Source organism: Bufo bufo, chromosome 6, assembly GCF_905171765.1.
Source record: "Bufo bufo chromosome 6, aBufBuf1.1, whole genome shotgun sequence".
Taxonomy (NCBI): Eukaryota; Metazoa; Chordata; class Amphibia; order Anura; family Bufonidae; genus Bufo; species Bufo bufo.
In genome coordinates this window covers 221,419,762-221,442,859 of record NC_053394.1, presented here as the reverse complement: position 1 = coordinate 221,442,859, position 23,098 = coordinate 221,419,762, and the positions used below count along the sequence as shown (strand labels likewise).

General features: G+C 44.9%; 1 protein-coding gene across 1 annotated transcript in view; it reads left to right on the top strand.

Moving 5' to 3' along the window:
• Nucleotides 1-12,985: 12,985 nt before the first annotated feature.
• Nucleotides 12,986-23,098, top strand: part of MAT1A (methionine adenosyltransferase 1A) — a 177,918-nt gene continuing 167,805 nt past the window's right edge. The window contains exon 1 of the mRNA XM_040436623.1: nucleotides 12,986-13,277. Coding sequence (XP_040292557.1) covers nucleotides 13,184-13,277 — 94 coding nt within the window. The 5' untranslated portion in view covers nucleotides 12,986-13,183. The remainder of the gene's footprint in view (nucleotides 13,278-23,098) is intronic.

Genomic DNA, 23,098 nt, shown 5'->3' with positions numbered 1-23,098 from the left:
ACCCATCCAGGTTCAGTGCGAGCTGGCTGCTCCTTTCTCCCCACTTCACCATCTCAGGGAGTTCAGGGTTCTGTTAGTTTAGGCTGGTGGACACAGCAAATCTACCATCAAGGTTTGTCTGTGGGCTGAGCATTGAAGGGAAAGAGGTCAGGGATAAATTAGGAGGTGACCCTTCCCCTGTCTCTCGTCCAGAGCCTGGTTGGTGTGTTGTCTGTTTAACTGTGCACGTCCGCTGTGACATTATAATCCGCCATACTGTGACTGCCATTGCTCAGCGTTTATGTGATGGCGTCAATTGATGCACTGGTTGACCGCATGCAGGGTTTGTCCTTGGAGGTTGCGGATCTACGTAGTACGGTCACACAGTGTCAGAGGGTGTTGGCTTCAGGTACAGGTCAAATTGTTGGGGAGCCTAAAGTCGCTCTTCCGGAGAAATTTGCAGGGGGGTACTGATGATTTTTTCCGTTTCAAGGAATCATGTAAGTTGTACTTTCGATTGTGCCCATTTTCATCAGGTAATGAGGATCAGAGGGTGGGTATCGTCATGTCTTTGCTGAAAGGGGACGCGCAATCCTGGGCTTTTTCCCTGCCGCCCGGTTCTCTGGCTCTCCGGTCGGTGGAGGAACTTTTTAAAGCCCTGGGATTGATTTACGATGACCCAGATCGAGTTTCGATGGCAGAGTCAAAATTACGTAACTTACTACAGGGTAAACATACTGCTGAGGTTTACTGCACAGAGTTTAGGAGGTGGGCTACTGAGTCAGGGTGGAACGACCCCGCGTTACGTAGCTAGTTTTGTCAGGGGTTATCTGAAAGGTTGAAGAATGCTCTGGCTTTTCATGAATACCCAGATACTTTGGAAAATGCAATGTCTTTGGCGATACGTTTGGATAGACGTATCAGAGAGAGGTGTATGGGTCCCTCTGTGCAGGGGATTCCTCCCGCGTGTGGTTTTGTTTCACCAGCTGCCCAGGGAGATATTGCTTGTTATTCTGGAGTAGGAGAGGAACCCATGCAATTAGGTCAGATATCTTTCCATTCGGATAGTAGAGACTTTCGTAAAGCGCACAATTTATTTATTTCTTTTGTGGAAAGAGGGGTCATTTTGTTTTTTCTTGTCCGTATGTTGAATCACAGGGGAAAGTGATAAAGAAAAAGGAAAAAGAAAAAGAAAAAAAAAACCTCCCTAACACTTGGTAGTATGAATGGTGTGGTAGAGCAGACTGGTATGCAAGTTCCCTGCAGTTCCCGTTTTCTCCTTTCAGCTATGGTGGCGCTAGAGTCTCGAAATGTGTTTGTTGATGTTTTTCTTGATTGTTGTGCTGGGGTAAATTTAATTGACTTTCTGTTTCTTGAGGGTTTGGGACTAAGTATTTGCACGTTAGAGAACGAGATTCGTGTTCTTGCCATTGATTCTTCCCCTCTTTCTCAAGAGAGCCTTACTCACGTTGTTCATGGTATTCATTTAAGGGTGGGTGATTCACATGCTGAGATTATTTCCTGTTTCGTCATGAAGGATTTGCCAGCTCCAATAGTTTTGGGGTTGCCATGGTTGTCTAGACATAACCCAATTATAGACTGGCAAGCGAGACAAATCATTGGTTGGAGCAAGTTTTGTTCGGATAATTGTCTTGTCACATCTATTTCTGAAGTGTCCGTTACGGCCTTGCCTCAGTATCTCTCAGATTTTTCGGACGTGTTTGCGGAGGGTGGGGCTCAGGAATTGCCCCCTCATCGTGACTATGATTGTCCTGTGAATCTCATTCCGGGGGCTAAGTTGCCCAAGTCTCGGCTCTACAACCTCTCTCAACCCGAGAGAGAGGTCATGCGAAAGTATGTCGCCGAGAGTTTGGCAAAGGGTCATATTAGACCATCTAAGTCTCCAGTGGCTGTAGGTTTGTTCTTCGTGAAGAAGAAAGATGGATCACTGAGACCGTGTTTGGATTTCCGGGAGTTGAATCGTATTACAGTCCGGGATCCATATCCCCTGCCTTTGATCTCTGATCTTTTTGATCAGATTGTTGGAGCCAAGGTGTTCTCCAAGTTGGATTTGAGAGGAGCATACAATCTGATCAGGATCAAGGAGGGGGATGAGTGGAAAATGGCCTTTAATACGCACGAGGGTCATTTTGAGAACCTGGTAATGCCTTTTGGGTTGACGAATGCGCCAGCGGTATTTCAGCGATTCGTCAATGATATTTTTCATCATTTGGTGGGGAGGTTCGTAGTAGTCTACCTTGATGACATTTTAATTTATTCTCCTGATCTGAAGACCCATCAGGATCATGTGAGACAGGTTTTGACGATCCTGCGGGAGAATAAGTTATACGCCAAATTGGAGAAATGTTTGTTTGCGGTGCAAGAGCTTCCATTTTTGGGATACATGCTTTCTGATTCTGGTTTTCGTATGGACCCCGAAAAGGTCTGGGCGGTTCTGGAGTGGGATCGACCGGAGAATCAGAAAGCTTTGATGCGATTTTTCGGGTTTACGAATTATTATAGAAAATTTATTTTGAATTATTCCACGTTAGTCAAACCTCTTACTGATATGACCAAGAAGGGCGCTGATGTCTCTGTCTGGTCGGATGAGGCATTGCAGGCCTTTTCGGCTATTAAGGAGCGTTTTGCGTCTGCTCCCATTCTGGTGCAGCCGGATGTATCTCAACCATTTGTGGTCGAGGTTGATGCATCAGAGGTGGGGTTTGGGGCGGTGCTTTCGCAGGGTCCTTCTCCTGGCAAGTGGGTCCCGTGTGCCTTCTTCTCCAGGAAGCTCTCGGTCGCCGAGAGGAATTATGATGTTGGAGATAGGGAGTTGTTGGCGATCAAGTTGGCCTTTGAAGAATGGCGTCACTGGTTAGAGGGGGCTTCTCACCCCGTTACTGTGTATACAGACCATAAGAATTTGGCTTACCTGCAATCTGCCAAGCGTCTGAACCCTAGACAGGCCAGATGGTCATTGTTTTTTACCAGGTTCAATTTCGTGGTTACCTTTCGCCCAGGGGTCAAGAACGTCAAGGCAGATGCCTTGTCTCGCAGCTTCCCTGGGGGAGGTGATTCAGAAGATCCAGCGCCGATTTTGGCGGATGGAGTGGTGGTCTCCGCTCTGTACCCTGAATTGGAGATGGAGGTGTTGGGAGCTCAGGTTCATGTGCCCCAGGGAGGTTGTTTGTTCCTGAGGGCCTACGATACAAGGTGTTCAAGGAACATCACGATACTGTTCTCGCTGGACATCCTGGTGGTAAGTCCACCTACGTCCCGGAGGTTCTGGTGGCCAGGTTTGCGTAAGAGTATTGAGAATTACGTGGCAGCTTGTGAAACCTGCGCTCGGTCTAAGGTTGCTCATACTTGACCGCCTGGTTCACTTCTTCCATTGTCTATTCCATCTCGTCCTTGGACACATTTGTCCATGGACTTTATTACGGACCTACCGAGTTCCTCCGGGAGAACAGTGATTTTGGTGGTAGTCGATCGTTTCAATAAAATGGCTCACTTTATACCACTAACAAGTCTGCCTAACGCTAAGACTCTGGCGCAGATTTTTGTGGATAATATTGTTAAATTGCACGGTATTCCTTCGGATATTGTCTCTGATAAGGGCACGCAGTTTGTCTCCAGGTTTTGGAGGGCGTTCTGCTCTCGACTTGGCATTCAACTTTCTTTCTCGTCGGCTTTTCATCCACAGTCGAATGGTCAGACGGAGCGTACCAATCAAAACCTGGAGACCTACTTGAGGTGTTTTGTGGCTGAGAATCAGGAGGACTGGTCCTCATTCTTGCCCTTAGCAGAATTTGCATTGAATAACCGTAGGCAGGAGTCCACGGGTAAGTCGCCATTTTTTGGCGCATACGGTTTCCATCCTCAGTTTGGTACCTTTACTGGGTCTGGTTCCTCCGGGATGCCAGAGGAGGAGAGATTCTCTTCTGCCTTATCCTCTATCTGGCGGGGGATTCAAGGGAATTTGGAGAGGATGGGTGAGAGGTATAAACGAATGGCTGACAGGAGACGTGTGTCTTCCACAAGTCTTTACTAAAAAAGTATGTTAAACCGGTGGTACCATCGCCATTGCCTCCTCCTCCTGTTCTGGTCGAGGGAAACTTGGAGTTCGAGATCTCCAGGATTCTCGACTCGAGAGTTCTGCGGGGTTCCCTCCAGTACCTGGTTCACTGGAGGGGATACGGTCCTGAGGAGAGGATGTGGGTTCCAGCGTCAGATGTCAACGCCAGCCGTCTGGTGAGGGCCTTTCATAGGTCCCATCCGGATAAGGTTGGTCCAGGGTGTCCGGAGGTCACCCGTAGAAAGGGGGTACTGTCATGCCCCACTCTGACGATGTGCGGAGGTCAGCCAGGATTGCAGCACGAGTCTAGCATTTGTTTTGATGCTGTGCTGGATCCGCCTCGCATCAGGTGCACTGGGTGGAGTCATTAGTTTAAATGGTCTCCAGCTAAAGTGCTCTGAGCGGATTATACTGTTCATTAGTGTCTGGGAAGTTTGGAAGGAAGGTTGGCTGTTTGTTCCTGCTCTCAGCAGATAAGTGTCTTTTCTTGTTTGGTTGTTTATGTCATCTTACCCATCCAGGTTCAGTGCGAGCTGGCTGCTCCTTTCTCCCCACTTCACCATCTCAGGGAGTTCAGGGTTCTGTTAGTTTAGGCTGGTGGACACAGCAAATCTACCATCAAGGTTTGTCTGTGGGCTGAGCATTGCAGGGAAAGAGGTCAGGGATAAATTAGGAGGTGACCCTTCCCCTGTCTCTCGTCCAGAGCCTGGTTGGTGTGTTGTCTGTTTAACTGTGCACGTCCGCCGTGACAGCTAGTCGCGATCGGTTTGTGATATATTGTGGTTTGGAGGCAACCCCTACCATCCCTGGAAATAAGAATGTCCAAAAATGGGAGGTGTATAATAAAAAAATAATGTCTGCACACACATACAGTCAGGTCCATAAATATTGGGACATCAACACAATTCTAACATTTTTGGCTCTATACACCACCACAATGGATTTGAAATGAAACTAACAAGATGTGCTTTAACTGCAGACTGTCAGTTGTAATTTGAGGGTATTTACATTTAAATCAGGTGAACGGTATAGGAATTACAATAGTTTGCATATGTGCCTCCCACTTGTTAAGAGACCAAAAGTAATGGGACAGAATAATAATCATAAATCAAACTTTCACTTTTTAATACTTGGTTACAAATTCTTTGCAGTCAATTACAGCGTGAAGTCTGGAACGCATAGACATCACCAGACGCTGGGTTTCATCCCTGGTGATGCTCTGCCAGGCCTCTACTGCAACTGTCTTCAGTTCCTGCTTGTTCTTGGGTCATTTTCTCTTCAGGTTTGTCTTCCGCAAGTGAAATGCATGCTCAATCGGATTCAGGTCAGGTGATTGACTTTGCCATTGCATAACATTCCACTTTTTTCACTTAAAAAGCTCTTTGGTTGCTTTTGCAGTATGCTTTGGGTCATTGTCCATCTGCACTGTGAAGCGCCGTCCAATGAGTTCTAAAGCATTTGGCTGAATATGAGCAGATAATATTGCCCGAAACACTTCAGAATTCATCCTGCTGCTTTTGTCAGCAGTCACATCATCAATAAATACAAGAGAACCAGGTCCATTGGTAGCCATACATGCCCACGCCATGACACTACCACCACCATGCTTCACTGATTAAGTGGTATGCTTTGGATTATGAGCAGTTCCTTTCCTTCTCCCTACTCTTCTCTTCCCATCACTCTGGAACAAGTTGAATTTGGTCTCATCTGTCCATAGGATGTTGTTCCAGAACTGTGAAGGCTTTTTTAGATGTCTTTTGGTAACCTCTAATCTGGCCTTCCTGATTTTTAGACTCATCAATGGTTTACATCATGTGGTGAACCCTTTGTATTCACTCTGGTGAAGTCTTCTCTTGATTGTTGACTTTGACACACATACACCTACCTCCTGGAGAGTGTTCTTGATCTGGCCAACTGCTGTGAAGGGTGTTTTCTTCACCAGGAAAATAATTCTTCGGTCATCCACCACAGTTGTTTTCCGTGGTCTTCCGGGTCTTTTGGTGTTGCTGAGCTCACCGGTGCATTCCTTCTTTTTAAGAATGTTCCAAACAGTTGTTTTGGCCATACCTAATGATTTAGCTATCTCTCTGATGGGTTTGTTTTGTTTTTTCAGCCTAATGATGGCTTGCTTCACTGATAGTGACAGCTCTTTGGATCTCATCTTGAGAGTTGACAGCAACAGATTCCAAATGCAAATAGCACACTTGAAAGGAACTCTGGACCTTTTATCTGCTCATTGTAATTGGGATAATGAGGGAATAACACACACCTGGCCATGGAACAGCTGAGAAGCCAATTGTCCCATTACTTTTGGTCCCTTAACAAGTGGGAGGCACATATGAAAACTGTTGAAATTACTACACCGTTCACCTGATTTGTAAATACCCTCAAATTAAAGCTGACAGTCTGCAGTTTAAAGCACATCTTGTTTGTTTCATTTCAAATCCATTGTGGTGGTGTATAGAGCCAAAAATGTTAGAATTGTGTCTATGTCCCAATATTTATGGACCTGACTGTATAAGCAGTAAAGCTGAGAAATGAGGATCATTCTAAATTCAAGTGGTATTATACCTACTATAAATGGATTTATGGAAGCACTTAGCCCACATTTTGATCAAACTTGTGTCGGGCCCAAATGGGAGGTGGTCCTCCACTATGACAGAGGTAAACCTTAAGTTGGCGGAATTGACATTTAACCGCCCGACGAAGTTGTCGAAGTCCATCTCTGTCCCGCTCCAAATGACGAAAATATTGTCAATGAAGCAGAACCAGAGTACGACATGATCAACTACCTCCAGGGGGACCGCTCCAGAAACTATAGTCTCCTCCCATCAGCCCAGGAGTAAATACGAGGGCGCACAAGAGCTGCCCATTGTGGTACCCCTGAGCTGGTGGTAGATGCATCCGTCACAGAGGAAATAGTTTCTGGAGAGTTCAAACCCAAGCAAGTCCAGGACAAAGGCATTATGTGCAAAATATTGGCCTCTGGCCTTCAAGAAATATGCGGATGCGCCTATGCCCCTGTCATGTGGAATGGAGGAGTACAGGGCCTCCACATCAATTGACGCCAGGAACCATCTTGGTTCCACAATGATGCCCTCCAATTTTGTGAGAAGGTCCACAGTATCCCTGATGTAAGAGGGCAAACTTAGTACAAATGGCCACAAAATTTGATCTATGTATATCCCACTGTTCTGAGAAAAACTGCCCCCACCTGACACGATGGGATGTCCCCTCAAGGGGGAAGTACCGTTGTGGACTTTGGGAAGGCATTAAAATGTGGCTGTCACAGGGTGGGAAGGATAGAGATACTCAAATTCATCATTACCGATCAAATGGTTGTTTTTGGCCTTCATGAGAATCTCCTATACTTCAATTTGAAATTGTCTAGTGGGGTCCGTTGCCAATGTCTCATAACCTGATCTGTCTTACAAAATTTCTGCGCACATCTCCCTACACATTGATGTGTGCATCACAACAACGTCCCCCGATCTGATGGTTTAATTGTGATGGATTTATCCTTTTCAAGCTTTTTGATCGCTTTACGTTCTTCAGCACTACAATTAAACCTCGTTGGGGCAGAGTTTAATTTTGCCAGTTCGGTCATGGTTTGTTTGATAAATACATCAATGCAGGATATACAGTTGCAAGAAAAAGTATGTGAACCCTTTGGAATGATATGGATGTCTGCACAAATTGGTCATAAAATGTGATCTGATCTTCATCTGAGTCACAACAATAGACAATCACAGTCTGCTTAAACTAATAACACACAAAGCATTAAATGTTACCATGTTTTTCTTGAACACACCATGTAAACATTCACAGTGCAGGTGGAAAAACCCCTAGACTAATGACAACTCCAAGAGCTAATTGGAGTGAGGTGTCAGCCAACTGGAGTGCAATCAATGAGATGAGATTGGAGGTGTTGGTTACAGCTGCCCTGCACTATAGAAAACACATACCAGTTCTGGGTTTGCTTTTCACAAGAAGCATTGCCTGATGTGAATGATGCCTCGCACAAAAGAGCTGGGGTTAATTAGTCTGCTGTGATCCAATGTGTCTAGATGGATCTGTTTGAATGTTGATATTAGCAGTTAGGCACCTACATTAGGTATAGTATATGATTCAACAGGTATTCCTCCTTGTCTCGCAAAGTTCAAAAGTTAGTGCGAGTTTACCGTATCCTCGGCGTCTTCTAATACTGTCATGGTTCGGCGTGCGGTGGCTGTCTCCGCTGTCTGAGCTGGAGGCTTGTCTCGCAGTCTGCCAGTCACTTCTACATAACAGGTCACGTGTAATCCGGCGGGTCACGTCACGTGATCAGTTGTGTGCCAGGATTCCAATTGTTTTAGCGCGCTGTTACCAGCTTGTATGTGCTTGGTCACAATATTTGCATTAGGTAGCAAGGTTCCTCAGGGATAAAGCAATCTGCCGTGACCTGTTACGCAGAAGTGACTCGCAGACTGCGAGACAAGCCACCAGCTCAGACAGCGAAGACAGCCACCGCACGCCAATCCATGACGGTATTAGAAGACGCCGAAGATACGGTAAACTCGCACTAATTTTTGAACTTTGCGATACAAGGAGGAATACCTGTTGAATCATATACTATACCTAAAGTAGGTGCCTAACTGCTAATATCAACATTCAAACAGATCCATCTAGACACATTGGATCACAGCAGACTAATTAACCCCATACTCTCTTGAACATCTGAAAACTTGATTCATCTTATCTCCCGATTTTACAGTTAAGTGGCTCGATACAACCTCCATACAAAGGAGGGTTATTGGGGTACAATAGAGGAACTGAATCGACATTTTACCAATATCCTATGTTCTCAGGAGTTTGCAGGACTACAAAATCCTTTATATCCTGCAGTCCCATTTGAACTATTTTTTTACAGCTTTTCTGTTTTATATTCCTTTATATTTGATACTCTGTGTGAACATATTTGCTACATCCAAACCAACCAATTGACTGCTCCCACAGACGCAGCCCTTTGTAGTTGTCTGTTGGGATATATCAGATATTAATTAAATAGGCCCTGTATGGCAAATATGTATTAGAGGTTTTTAATATAAATGTTTTTTAGATACATGCTCTTTTTCAAAAATATATGTCTCTATTTACAAACCTATTTAACAATTTTTTAGGCATCTCAACTTTTAAACTTTTTACTATGAATATGACAACAATTAAATACTAACTTTCTACTAACAGTTCCGGGTGAAAGAGTGCCTGTTCCACTATAAACAGTAAATAGATCTGCACTTGCTGACGGTGCCTCTTCATGCCACTGTCTGCCTGCTGTTTTAAAATGTGAAATCAAAAGATTTGAGAATTAGTGAGCTGTGATGAAATATAAGATAACACAGAGAAATCACATACAGAATAATAAAAAGTATATAATCACTACTTTATAGGGTAGGACACTGGTTGCCATTTTGTAGCACATGGACAACACTCAAGGGCAGTGATGGCTAACCTCTGGCACTCTAGCTGTGGTGAAACTACGACTCCCAGCATGCTTCATTCATTTCTGTGGAGTTCTGAGAACAGCCACACAAGTGTGCATCTTGGGAGTTGTAGTTTTGCCACAGCTGGAGTGCCGGAGTTTAGCCATCACAGCCCCAAGAGAAAGGGCCAATCAATACTTACATCCTTCCTAGAATGAAATCTTCAAGAGAGTGCCCACTAATGTATGTGAATAACAGAGTTTATACCTTTTAGCCCCTACAGTGTGCAGCACGCATGTCTCTGAGATAACCACTTCTCAGGAATGTGGCCTCAGCACAATGGGAGATGAGTATGCTCAAACTATCCGTAACCTAGTACACTACAAGGAAGACTTTATTACACAGAATATCAAAATAATGTAAAAGAGAATAAAAGGGGACAGAACCAAACAGTTCTTCAAAATACCCTTATGACATACCTGCCTACATCATGTTATGTACCATATGACTGCTGCTGCCATCATCGCCACAGCTGCTATTTCCTGCTGCTAAACCCCTACTGCCACTTCCATTACCTTAACTTCCACTACCGTTACTGCTACTCAGTCGCAACTACTACTACTATTTCTACTACTACCACCCCTAAACAGCTGCACACACATCTACTGCCTTGTCTGTTCCATGCTATGCTGCTCCTGCTGCCACTATTGCGGCCACATGCCGCTATTACCCTACCCTTTTCATCTCCACATTCTACTGCTGCTGCTCCCATTTAAAAGGTAGCATTTTTCCAGGTTTGTTCAGAACAAGCCACTCTTTCTTCTCACAACTAATACTTGTGTGTATAAAGACACTGCTATTTTCCCATAACACCGTGTGTTTAAACAGCATCTGCTCCTGATAAGGGACAATTTTTGGAAGCTTTGTAATATAGTTACATATGTCTTTGTCACTGACATTATTTGCCATTGCTGTAATTGCGTTAATGAGCTTGAGGGGCGGGGGAGTGAAACTTTGTGAAAAAATAACTAAAAGAGACAACTCTAGGAGGTGTATGTAAATGGAGTATAACCCTCAGAAGGAAAACTAGAAACAGATCCTCTGGCAGTCCGTGCACCTAAAAAAAAAATCTACGACAGGTTCTAACTGCCGTAGAATTCTGTCTACATTGGCGCCAGAAAATTGGGGAAAATGAAGGTAAATTTGTTGCGCCCGCCACCCCTTTCAGAAAAGTGACGAGAATTGCATAAAGATGAAGCTTGCGACAATAATTTGTTGCAATGGCATTTAAAAAGTTGCAAATATGAGATTTGCTACTTTTTAAAGCCAGAAATCAGTCACACGCAGATGATACATGTTTCCCCAGGTATTTTGTTGTTTAAAATCAAGTAAGGTATTCCCTTTAGGCTAATATATAAACATAAGGGGTTGGGTCAGCACAACCTGCCTGTAGGTGCACATCACTATGGCGAAATACATATACAAACGGAAAATGCAAATGTGATCGCACACTACATCCAGCACTCTGCCCTCCATGCTGGATGAGACATTGGTTTATATTTTGGCCAAAGCATAGTAAGCCACTCACCGCGTCAAGGTTGCCTCATGAGTGGTCCCTAACTCCTGTTCCTACCTGTTCATGGGCCATAACAGCCACATAAAATCCAGGGAATGCAGGTCAGCATGCAAGCCAAGTACACTTTGCTTGTAACCCCGTCCGGTGCCATTACAGCTTTCATCGGATCCAGGGATGCAAGTACCAACATGCATGCTGAACCCACCATATACTTCTCCTGGAGCCAGATGGCTAATGGTAGGTTCTATACAAGCAGACTCAGTTTTATACTGACTTTAAAACCAGCCTCAAGGACAGATTAACTGGTCAGGTGTGCAATGACTCCAAGGAGATCGCCACGCCTCCAATATATACTACAAAGAAAAAAATAAGGGGTTGGGTCAGCACAACCTGCCTGTAGGTGCACATCACTATGGCGAAATACATATACAAACGGAAAATGCAAATGTGATCGCACACTACATCCAGCACTCTGCCCTCCATGCTGGATGAGACATTGGTTTATATTTTGGCCAAAGCATAGTAAGCCACTCACCGCGTCAAGGTTGCCTCATGAGTGGTCCCTAACTCCTGTTCCTACCTGTTCATGGGCCATAACAGCCACATAAAATCCAGGGAATGCAGGTCAGCATGCAAGCCAAGTACACTTTGCTTGTAACCCCGTCCGGTGCCATTACAGCTTTCATCGGATCCAGGGATGCAAGTACCAACATGCATGCTGAACCCACCATATACTTCTCCTGGAGCCAGATGGCTAATGGTAGGTTCTATACAAGCAGACTCAGTTTTATACTGACTTTAAAACCAGCCTCAAGGACAGATTAACTGGTCAGGTGTGCAATGACTCCAAGGAGATCGCCACGCCTCCAATATATACTACAAAGAAAAAAATAAGGGGTTGGGTCAGCACAACCTGCCTGTAGGTGCACATCACTATGGCGAAATACATATACAAACGGAAAATGCAAATGTGATCGCACACTACATCCAGCACTCTGCCCTCCATGCTGGATGAGACATTGGTTTATATTTTGGCCAAAGCATAGTAAGCCACTCACCGCGTCAAGGTTGCCTCATGAGTGGTCCCTAACTCCTGTTCCTACCTGTTCATGGGCCATAACAGCCACATAAAATCCAGGGAATGCAGGTCAGCATGCAAGCCAAGTACACTTCGCTTGTAACCCCGTCCGGTGCCATTACAGCTTTCATCGGATCCAGGGATGCAAGTACCAACATGCATGCTGAACCCACCATATACTTCTCCTGGAGCCAGATGGCTAATGGTAGGTTCTATACAAGCAGACTCAGTTTTATACTGACTTTAAAACCAGCCTCAAGGACAGATTAACTGGTCAGGTGTGCAATGACTCCAAGGAGATCGCCACGCCTCCAATATATACTACAAAGAAAAAAATAAGGGGTTGGGTCAGCACAACCTGCCTGTAGGTGCACATCACTATGGCGAAATACATATACAAACGGAAAATGCAAATGTGATCGCACACTAGCACTCTGCCCTCCATGCTGGATGAGACATTGGTTTATATTTTGGCCAAAGCATAGTAAGCCACTCACCGCGTCAAGGTTGCCTCATGAGTGGTCCCATTTTCCGTTAATATATAAACATATTTAAAATTATATTAACTGCATATTCTACTATCTACCTAAAATCATTGTGGTAGGAAAGATATTTCCCTGCAATTAACCCTAAAGTATATTGATAATTAATGTATACTATCACAGAAGTTCATTACGTAGATCTTTTACTGCTACAACTGATATTGAGTTGATATACAAACAGGCAGGGTCACGTTGTGATTTCTTGCCAGACAAATGTTTGTGCCACTTTTTTCACATGGTAATTGAAAAACTTTTGCTTCCCATATATAGGAGAACTGACAGCTAAACCGTGACACGGGGATAGGCGGGTGCAGTGTTAAACACACACAGTCACTGTGTAACTGAGCTACTAGCAGTAAGAAGATCTAGCAGCCTTGCTCAGTTAAAAAAAAACATCAGCTGTCAGGTCTACACAAGTACTCCGAAGACTTTTTTATTTTTTTTCAAATCATCTTCAGACGAACGCAAACCATGAATGGACCAGTAGAAGGTTTAGCTGACCACCATATGGATGATGTTGGATCTTTTATGTTTACTTCAGAGTCTGTGGGAGAAGGACATCCTGGTAAGTACAACTGGTGGTGTTCATAGGGTAAAAGGGGCAATAAGTCATATAATTAAATACTTGAAGAACTAAGGAAAAAAGAACACAAAATTAGTAAATGGACATACATAGATGCTACAAAAGCTTAATGTTAGGGTACTTTCACACTTGCGTCAAAGTTTTCCGGTATTGAGTTCCGTCCTAGGGGCTCAATACCGGAAAAAAACTGATCAGTTTTATCCTAATGTATTCTAAATGGAAAGCAATCCGTTCAGGACTTTTACGGTATTTGAACGGAGAAAAAAAAACGCAAAATGCAGCATTTTTCTGTCCGGCCACAAATCCTGAACACTTGCCAGAATTCCGGCATTTTTTTCTATTGGAATGTATTAGTGCCGTTAAAATTGCCGCATTGACGGATCTGGTCTTCCGGTCTGCACATGCGCAGACCTTTAAAAAAAATAAAAAAAAAATAACTGATCAGTTTTTTTCCGGATTACACCGAAGAGACGGATCTGGTATTGCAATGCATTTGTGAGACGGATCCGCATCCGTCTGCAAATGGTTTTCGTTTGCATGCAGATTGCCAGATCCGGCGACGGAACTGCCTTCCGGAATCCAGCAAAGCAAGTGTCAAAGTACCCTTATAGCGGTTACACTTTCTGGTAAAGTTATTATCTATCCTAGTTAAGCTAATAATGGTCTGATCTAAAATAATGGGTAATGGTTAGTCTCAAAGATTGAGTAGGTCTAAAATAATTGCCTATTTTACTCTTCTACCAACTATTTACATGAATTCATTCATGTAAATTGCTCTGCATGTGCTGGAGATGGCACGTGTACATAAATATCTTCTACATCCATTGCATATGCATGTTCAGAGCTGTAATTAACTATGACACTTCAGGCATTGGCTCACTGCCCAGTTATTTCTTCTTCAAACTGCCTTGAATGGAATGTGTAATTCGCAGAAGCCATTCAATCGTGAACCTAATACATTCAAAGAAATCAGAAATATGGCCTATTCATGTGGCTTATCACACAACCTTCTAAAAGTGAACATTTTTAAACTAGGGTAAGCTGTATTTTGACCCTTTCAGGAACAGGCTGATTTTCATTTTTGCGTTTTTTTCTCCTCCCCGTCTTCCAAAAGCCATAAGATTTTAACTTTTTTGATCACATATATATAAGGCCTTTTTTTTTTCTTTTTTTCTTTTTTGCAAGATGAGTTGTATTGAAATTGCCCATAGTTTTTTGGGTTTTGTTTTTACAGCATTCACTATGCACTAAAAGTAACAGTAAAAGTATGGCAATACCAAATTTATATAGTTTTTATGTTTTACTAATTAAAAAATTAAAACATAAAAATATAAAATTTTCTTTGCATCACCATAATCTGACAACCAATACTTTATATTTCTGTTTACAGAGCTGTTTAAGGGCTTGTTTTTTGTGGGATGAGCTGTAGTTTTTTTTGGTACCATGTTGGGGTACATGTTGGGGTGACTTTTTTATCAGTTAATCATCCATTTTGATTTTCTTTCTCTTCAAGGCGTTTACCAAGCATAAATATTTTGGTGGGGCGATTTCGGTTTTTACTATTTTTGTGCATTTTTGCATAAAGCAACAAAAAAAAAATGGTATGTTTTAGACTCCTTAGGAACTGTAATATGCAATCTTCTGAATCCTTGGTACCATGGACTGCTATAGAATACCATTGCAGTCTATGAGATTTTGACAAGTTTTTTATAAAGCTCTTCCTCAGGCAGGCCTTAACAGGCTGTTATGGTAAGTCTTCACAGGACCTTAGACTTCCATAGTAATAGATTGGAACCCTGCAATTTTACCGCAGGGGCTCCGATCAAAGGACAGAATAGGCTCCCTCCTTGTGTCTAACCACTGAGATGCCAAAGTCACGATTGACCATGGCATCTGAGGAGTCAATTGAAAGGGATTGGATTCATCTCAAATCCTGGTCATTGCCGGTGGTGTCAGCTGTATCATACAGATGGTACCTGCTGCGTACGGAGTGTAATCACCTTGTGAGCCTGCTACATACATCCTTTCTGCACCATACAGTGTCCATACAGTGTGGCCATTACCATATAATCTTTTTTTATCTCATTGGGAATGTATTGCTTGTAATTTATAATAATGTCGTCGATGTATTGTTTCCTGGTAAGCTTGGGCTTACACAAAGTAGCTAATATAGCTAATACAGCTACAGGAGAGAGAGATGGTAATCTGAGCCTCCAATGAGACACAAGGTAAACTTCTGTGCTATCTTGAGTTTTCCAGTAGACAATGCAGCTTCAGTACCAGTCACAAATTTGGAAACACAGGGGCACATTTATTAAGACCAGCATTTTAGACGCCTGTCTTAATAAAGCCCTAAGCCGGCGCAGGCCTCTCCATAACTTTGGCGTATCCATCGCCTGTTCTAAATGTAATGGCAAAAAAGAGGAATATGCACTCCTATGTTTTTCTGTGAGGTGCTATGGTATACGGGTCTACGCTCATAGATCAAAGAGCAGAGAAAAAAAAAAAATCACAATTGCGGAGGACAGGGAGAACTCACAAGTTTTTACACAGTTCTTCTCCTAAGCTGGGAAAACAAGGAGCGGAGAGGACGTCTGAGGCGAGGACACGGGTAGTCAGCAGGCATCCAGTCGCCGAGTCGGAACGTGTGAACGTGATGACGTGAAGACGTGATGTCGCGCCCTCCTCCTCTGCCTGACCCGCCTCCCATGATCGCGGCGCTGTTTGGATAATGCTCCTCCACTGGAAGGATTTGCCTCTGGATGCCGAGACCCTAGTTAGTGGGCCAACAATGCGAGAGGGAGCTGCTATTATTTATTTCTGCCCGCTCCCTTTGCCCCTACTCTGTTCCTCACCATTGGGTCTATGCCCATAGATACTTGTATAGAGAAAACCACGCACTCTCTATATGAACTTGCCCCTACCATAGGAAGTGAAGAATCCCGGGCACGTCAGCGCGCCTTGCTCCTACCGCGCATGCGCCTGTCCTATACAGCGCGAACAGGAAGTGAGGGATCCCGGGAGCATATAAGGACACCCACACCACTGCCCCAACACTGCAGCTCTGTGATTATCCACATTCTGATAGCCATTCTTCAAACATAACACCCCTCGGTAAGCTTGTTTTCCTCCAATACCTTGTTCCCCCTTTCCTTTAACCCGGCACCTGTTCCATGTGCTACCTGCATTTATCAAACCACCCCCATATCTTGAGATATATTATTCCATGCTCACCCCTCTCCATCTCGTACTTTGTCAAATACTAGCATTATATCTGCCAGCTAACATATATTAACGTTACTCTGAATAACCCAAAGATATACCTATGTATCCACACTGGTTGCATATTATAAAAGTTCGTTTTTCTCAATAAAGGCTTCAGGCAGTGGAATGGCACTAGTATAGTTATGTTCAGCTGACATTAGCACATCGCTAATGTCAGCCAGCTTAATACCCATTTTTCAGGTGACAGAAACCCTTTAATATAGGACACGGAGCAATATTATACCTCTTAGACATACAGTACTTATAAATAACCTCTAGATATTCATGTTTTCCTTGTATGTTACAGTGATAGATTGATAAAGGTCAATAATGACCGAAACGTCTCATTGGACAAGATTAACAATCCAACATATGGAAAAACCAAGAATTCAGAGCTGTAATATATACAGGTGAAACTCGAAAAATTTGAATATCATGCAAAGTTCATTTATTTCAGTAATGCAACTTAAAAGGTGAAACTAACATATGAGATAGACTCATTACATGCAAAGCGAGATATTTCAAGCCATTATTTGTTATAATTTGGATGATTATGGCTTACAGCTTATGAAACCCCAAAGTCACAATTTTGAGGTACCCTTTGCTCAGGGGGTATGGATTAATTAGCTGACTAGAGTCTGACACTTTGAGCCTAGAATATTGAACCTTTTCACAACATTCAAATTTTAAGTTGCATTAATGCAATTCCTTTTAATTTGCATTACTGAAATAAATGGACTTTTGCACGATATTCAAATTTTTCGAGTTTCACCTGCATATGCCTGTCACCAGAAAATACCTGCCTGCGGTTTCAGGCAATCAATTGTTAATTTACCTTCAATCTCTCTTTATTTCTATTTTTTCACTATTCTGCACAATTTTTGGAGTGTACTACAATAAAAAATCCACTTGGCATACTTCATATATAGAGTGCGTGGTTTTCTCTATACAATGTTCTAAATGTAAAACAGCTTTCAAGCTGTCTTACATTTAGACCTTTTTCTAGGTCTGAAACAGGTGGCCCTTCCCTTTCCCTGCCCATGCCACACCCACTTATTTACACCTGACGTAAACGGGGCAGAGTCACAGTTTGCTGTTGCACTGCAATCTGCGCCTAAAATAAGCCTAATTTAGGCGTATTTCAGAATAATAAATGACCCTCTGTGACGAATAAAACACATCGTGCCCGCTTGACGTCACCTACGTCGAGCTCACGAGACGCGGTATAGTCACGGGTTACCAAAAACGTGATGTTACGCCCTCCAGAGGAGCAGGTAAGGTCAGGTTGGTACAGTTTACACACACACCTCCTGTCCACGAGGGCACAAAGAGGCAACAAGCTGAGGGAGCCTTTTCACTGCCGCAGTGAAAACAGCGCTGTCTCAGCCCGGGAAATCTGCCACCAGCTTCTCGTTTGATATAAGCCCGGTCCGCTAAAGGGATTATATAGGGTGAGAAACCAATCTGTGGTAGCTTATAACTAGGCCAAAACACGGACGTGGGGATTCGTGATCGAGATACAAGATAGCACAAGATTCAATTATATATTTAATCGCCGTAAGGGCACACTAGACTAAACACTAGACTAAACACAATATACACAGAGAATATATACAGTGGTCTGAGGTTACAGATACAGATTATTTGGGTACAAGCAGAGTAAAAGTCAGTTACCGGGTAGATGAAAGTTCCTTCAGGTCATAAGGGTGGAATAGCCCTTGGCTGCAGTCACTTGAGGGCAGTGGGGTCAGCTGGTTCCTGGTCTCTCCAAACACATTGGCATGATGTGACCCCCTTCAGAAAAGACATGCCCGCTTGCTGGCACAAGACTTTTAACCTGTAGCTGGCCCTTCCCCTCCTGGCCTCAGGGAGGGGTCCACTCCTCCTTCTCTGGTGCTGGGAGCAAATGACCCATAGGGCTCATAGCCCCAGACCATAATGTCGCAGGAAGATGGTTCCGGGCCCAATTGATCCGCCTGGGTTCCGTCTACATCTAGAGTCCAAACATGGTACCGGTATTTGGTTTCTGTGGGGAGATCTGGATATCTCCTTTCCCTGGCAGGCCCCCATCAAACAAAGCCCATGGGCACGTACATCGTGGCCACTGGGACACAAATATGTATCTGTTTTGCGCCTGCAATGGCTGGGCGATTCATAATTCCTTATGAAATGTAGGTGCCAACATGTCTGTAAGGTATCCTTGATCCTGGCAAGGGCTGATACCTCCTGCTGGGGGTTTTTCCTGCAGGATTTAGCTTGCCTCCAACCTGGTTAATTGAGGTGTGACCTTCTCCACCTGGGGCCTCCTTGAAGCCTGGACCCCTGGGGCTTTCTTCCTTGCCAGCTGACACTCAGATGGCTGGGGGCTGGAAACTTATTTTGCATGTACACTGATGAACATGCCAAGAGGTGAATCAAATGACAATCAGGGCTGGGGCTTTGAAGCAGGGCCCTCCTGTGGAGTTCACTACCTCTGCTATCTGTCAGCAAATGAGGGTGTGAGGACATGGCTGACAGTAAATATTAATACATATTCCTCACACCCCCATATTTCATTCCATGGTTTGTTTGATTTTTTTTTACTAACAGAAAGACCCGGCTTCGCATGGGTATATTTCATCCTTCTCATTTAATGTTTGTGTATGTCATTGACCTCTATAGCACCCCACCCCTTAACACTGACCTCCATAGCAGACTGTCCCCTTAATGGTGACCTCCACAATTCCCTGTCTCCTTAACTGAGACCTCCACAGTGCCTGCTCCCTTATCAGTGACCTCAACAGCAACCCGCCCCTTTAACAGTAACCTCAACAGCATCCCGCCCTCTTAACAGTGACCTCCACAGCGGCCGCCCCTTCATTAGTGACCTCCACAGTACCGCATCTCCTTAACAGTGATTTCCACAACACCCCGTCCCCTAACAGTGGCCACTGTTATGAGACGCAGGCGGCGGGCTTCTGTTCCCCTGCGCTGCCCGATCTCACTGCAGCCCGGACGCCCGCTGCATCTGGCTGCGCTTCCTAGTTCCCGACGTCTCCGTTGTCTTGGTGACGGGGGACGCGGTATGCCCGGCCGCTCTCCTTCTGCAGGAGCGGTCGGCATTCCCCGTCACCATAGGAACCAGGTGGGGCTGAGCGCCGAGCTAGGCACTCGGCGCTCAGCTACAGGCAGGAGGGATGGGTCATGTGATGCTGGCCACGTCACATGATCCCTTTCCTCCACTATTTAAACAGGCAACCTGCTGGCCACAGGTTGCCTGTGATTTCGTCATTTAGGCTGTGGATACTCTGTGCTACTACCGTGTTGACCTCTGGAATTTGACCTTGTCCGTCTTCTGACCACCCTTCTGCCTGCTCCCTTAGTACTGATGCTACCTCTGGATTTGACCTCGGCTCGCTCTCGGATTTGTCTCCTGCCTTTCCCTTAGTACTGTCGCTACCTCTCGGATTTGGCCTCGGTTCGTTCTCGGATTTGTCTTTTGCCTTTCCCCTTTGTACTGACGTGACCTCCCGGACTGACCTCGGCTAGTTGACCTGTCATTGCCTTCTCCATCAGAGGTTACCGCCATCTAGTTTACTTCCCTGTCCATCTGTCTGCTAATGGCACAGGTGTGCCGTTCTCTGCCTTTGTGTCCGGTTCCCTCTCTGTCTCTGTCCTCTCTACTCTGCACTTATGTAGGACAGAGTCCGCCGCCCAGTTGCGCCCCGTTGCCTAGGGAGGGTAGTGCAAGTAGGCAGGGACAGGGTTGAGGGTGGCAGTCAAGGGGGTGCACTTCCTTTCTACTTTCCTCTCCCGTGATAGGCCTCTACAGCAATCTGCCCCTTAACACTGACCTTCATAGCGGACTGTCCCCTTAACTGTGACCTCCACAGCAGCCTGCCCCTAGGATGGCTAGAGATCCGGTTTTAGGCTGGACAGTCTGGCTTTCAGACTTCCTGTCATCTATCCGGCGCAGGTCCTGGATGGACACAGGGATGTTCTTTTGAACAGCTCACTCTCAGACAGCAGCACTGTCTGAGCATGAGCTGCAGGGAGAAAGTCACCCTCCCTCGATCCCCTGCAGCTGACTGAAGTTGATTTTTACCTCCATCTTTTCAATCCCCCTTGGCTGCAGAGTGGGAGGGGGAGTGGCTTAGCTGGACCTGGGGGTGGAGTTTTTAAATCCGTCTTTTGAGAGTGGCCTGAATGGTCACCCTTTCTGCCCCTGAACTGTGATCTCCAGAGCACTCCGCTCCCTTAACAGTGTCAGCCACAGCGCCCTGCCCCTTTAAAGCTGACCTACAGCAGTGAAGAAAATTGGCTGGGTTTTTATGGAAACCTGTCGTAAAAATGAGTATGTGTAGACTAAGGGCCTGCAAGCTTCAATTGACTGATAAGGGTCATATGACCAGGCTTCTATTGGCTAATGCATTTTATGGGAATATCTCACGCAGGGATGTCTTTTTGAAAAGCTCACTCTCAGACAGCAGCACTGTGCTGTCTGAGCGTGAGCTGCAGGGAGAAAGTCACCATCCCTATCACCCCTGCAGCTGACAGAAGTTGATTTTTACCTTCATTTTTTCAATCCCTGTCAGCTGCTGAGTGGGGGTGTGACCTAATCAGATTGGGGGTGTGGCTTATTGGAGCCTGGGGATGGGGTTTTTAAGTCCGTCTTTTAGGGTGGCCTGAATGGCCACCCTACCTGCCCCCTGAACTGTCACCTCCACAGCACTCCGCTCCCTTAACAGTGTCATCCACAGCTCCCTGCCACTTTAAAGCTGACCTGCAGCAGTAAAGAATAATGGCTGGGTTGTTATGGAAACCTGGTGTAAAACTGTGTGTATTTGGAGACTAAGGAACTGCAAGCTTTTATTGGCTGATAAGGGACATGTGACCGTGTGTATGGCAGTTGGGATATGAAAAGAAAGACCTGCAGGCTTCAATTGGCTAATGTAGGTCATGTGATGTGCCATATTTGCATTTTTTGGGAATATCTCATGAATGGTGCATGCTAGAGAGCTGTGGCCCCCCACAAGATTTCTTTCCAGGTAGCATGGGATGTGTATATCAAGTTTCCAAAACAACGGCCATGTGCATGAGGCCTAACAGTGAACTCCACAGTGCCCACCCCTTTAACAGTGACCTCCACAGCACTCTGCCCCTTTAATGCTAGGTCTACGCGACGACTAGTGTCGCGCGACATTTTGTCTCAACCATTTTTATAATTATAGGCTATGGTGTCGCACTGCGACATGCTGCGACTTTGAAATGACAGTCGCAAAAAATCCATCCAAAATTTTTCTGCGACTGTTGCGTTGCAGCATGTTACATGTCGGAGTGCAACACCATAGACTATCATTATAAAAAATGTTGCGCGACATTGGTGCGACATCAATGTTACGCGCCACATGTAGCAGTGTAGTTGTGCCCTGTCGTGCAACTTATTGTCGTCGTGTAGCCCTAGCCTAAAGCTGACATACAGCAGTGAAGAAAAATGGCTGGGTTGTTATGGAAACTGCAGTAAAATTGTGTGTATGTGGAGACTAAGGGCCTGCTAGCTTCTATTGATTGATAAGGGACATGTGACCGTGTGTATGGCAGTTGGGATATGAAGAGAAAGACTTGCAGGCTTGTATTAGCTAATGCAGGTCATTTTTTAGGAATATCTCAGGAAAGGTACGTCCTAGAGAGCTTTGGCCCCCACAAGATTTATTTCCAGGTAGCAAGGGATGTGTATACCAAGTTTAGTTGAAATCGATGGTTGCGTTTTTGAGTGATCACAGAACATACATATATACGTCCATATATATATATATATATATATATATATATATATATACACTGCTCAAAAAAATAATAAATAAATAATTTCACATGCTGTTGTGCAAATGGGATAGACAACAGGTGGAAATTATATGCAATTAGCAAGACACTCCCAATAAAGGAGTGGTTCTGCAGGTGGTGATCACAGACCACTTCTCAGTTCCTATGCTTCCTGGCTGATGTTTTGGTCACTTTTGAATGCTGGCGGTGCTTTCACTCTAGTGGTAGCATGAGACGTAGTCTACAACCCACACAAGTGGCTCAGGTAGTGCAGCTTATCCAGGATGGCACATCAATGCGAGCTGTGGCAAGAAGGTTTGCTGTGTCTGTCAGCGTAGTGTCCAGAGCATGGAGGCGCTACCAGGAGACAGGCCAGTACATCAGGAGACGTGGAGGAGGCCGTAGGAGGCCAACAACCCAGCAGCAGGACCGCTACCTCCGCCTTTGTGCAAGGAGGAACAGGAGGAGCACTGCCAGAGCCCTGCAAAATGACCTCCAGCAGGCCACAAATGTGCATGTGTCTGCTCAAACGGTCAGAAACAGACTCCATGAGGGTGATATGAGGGCCCGACGTCCACAGGTGGGGGTTGTGCTTACAGCCCAACACCGTGCAGGACGTTTGGCATTTGCCAGAGAACACCAAGATTGGCAAATTCGCCACTGGCGCCCTGTGCTCTTCACAGATGAAAGCAGGTTCACACTGAGCACATGTGACAGACGTGACAGAGTCTGGAGAC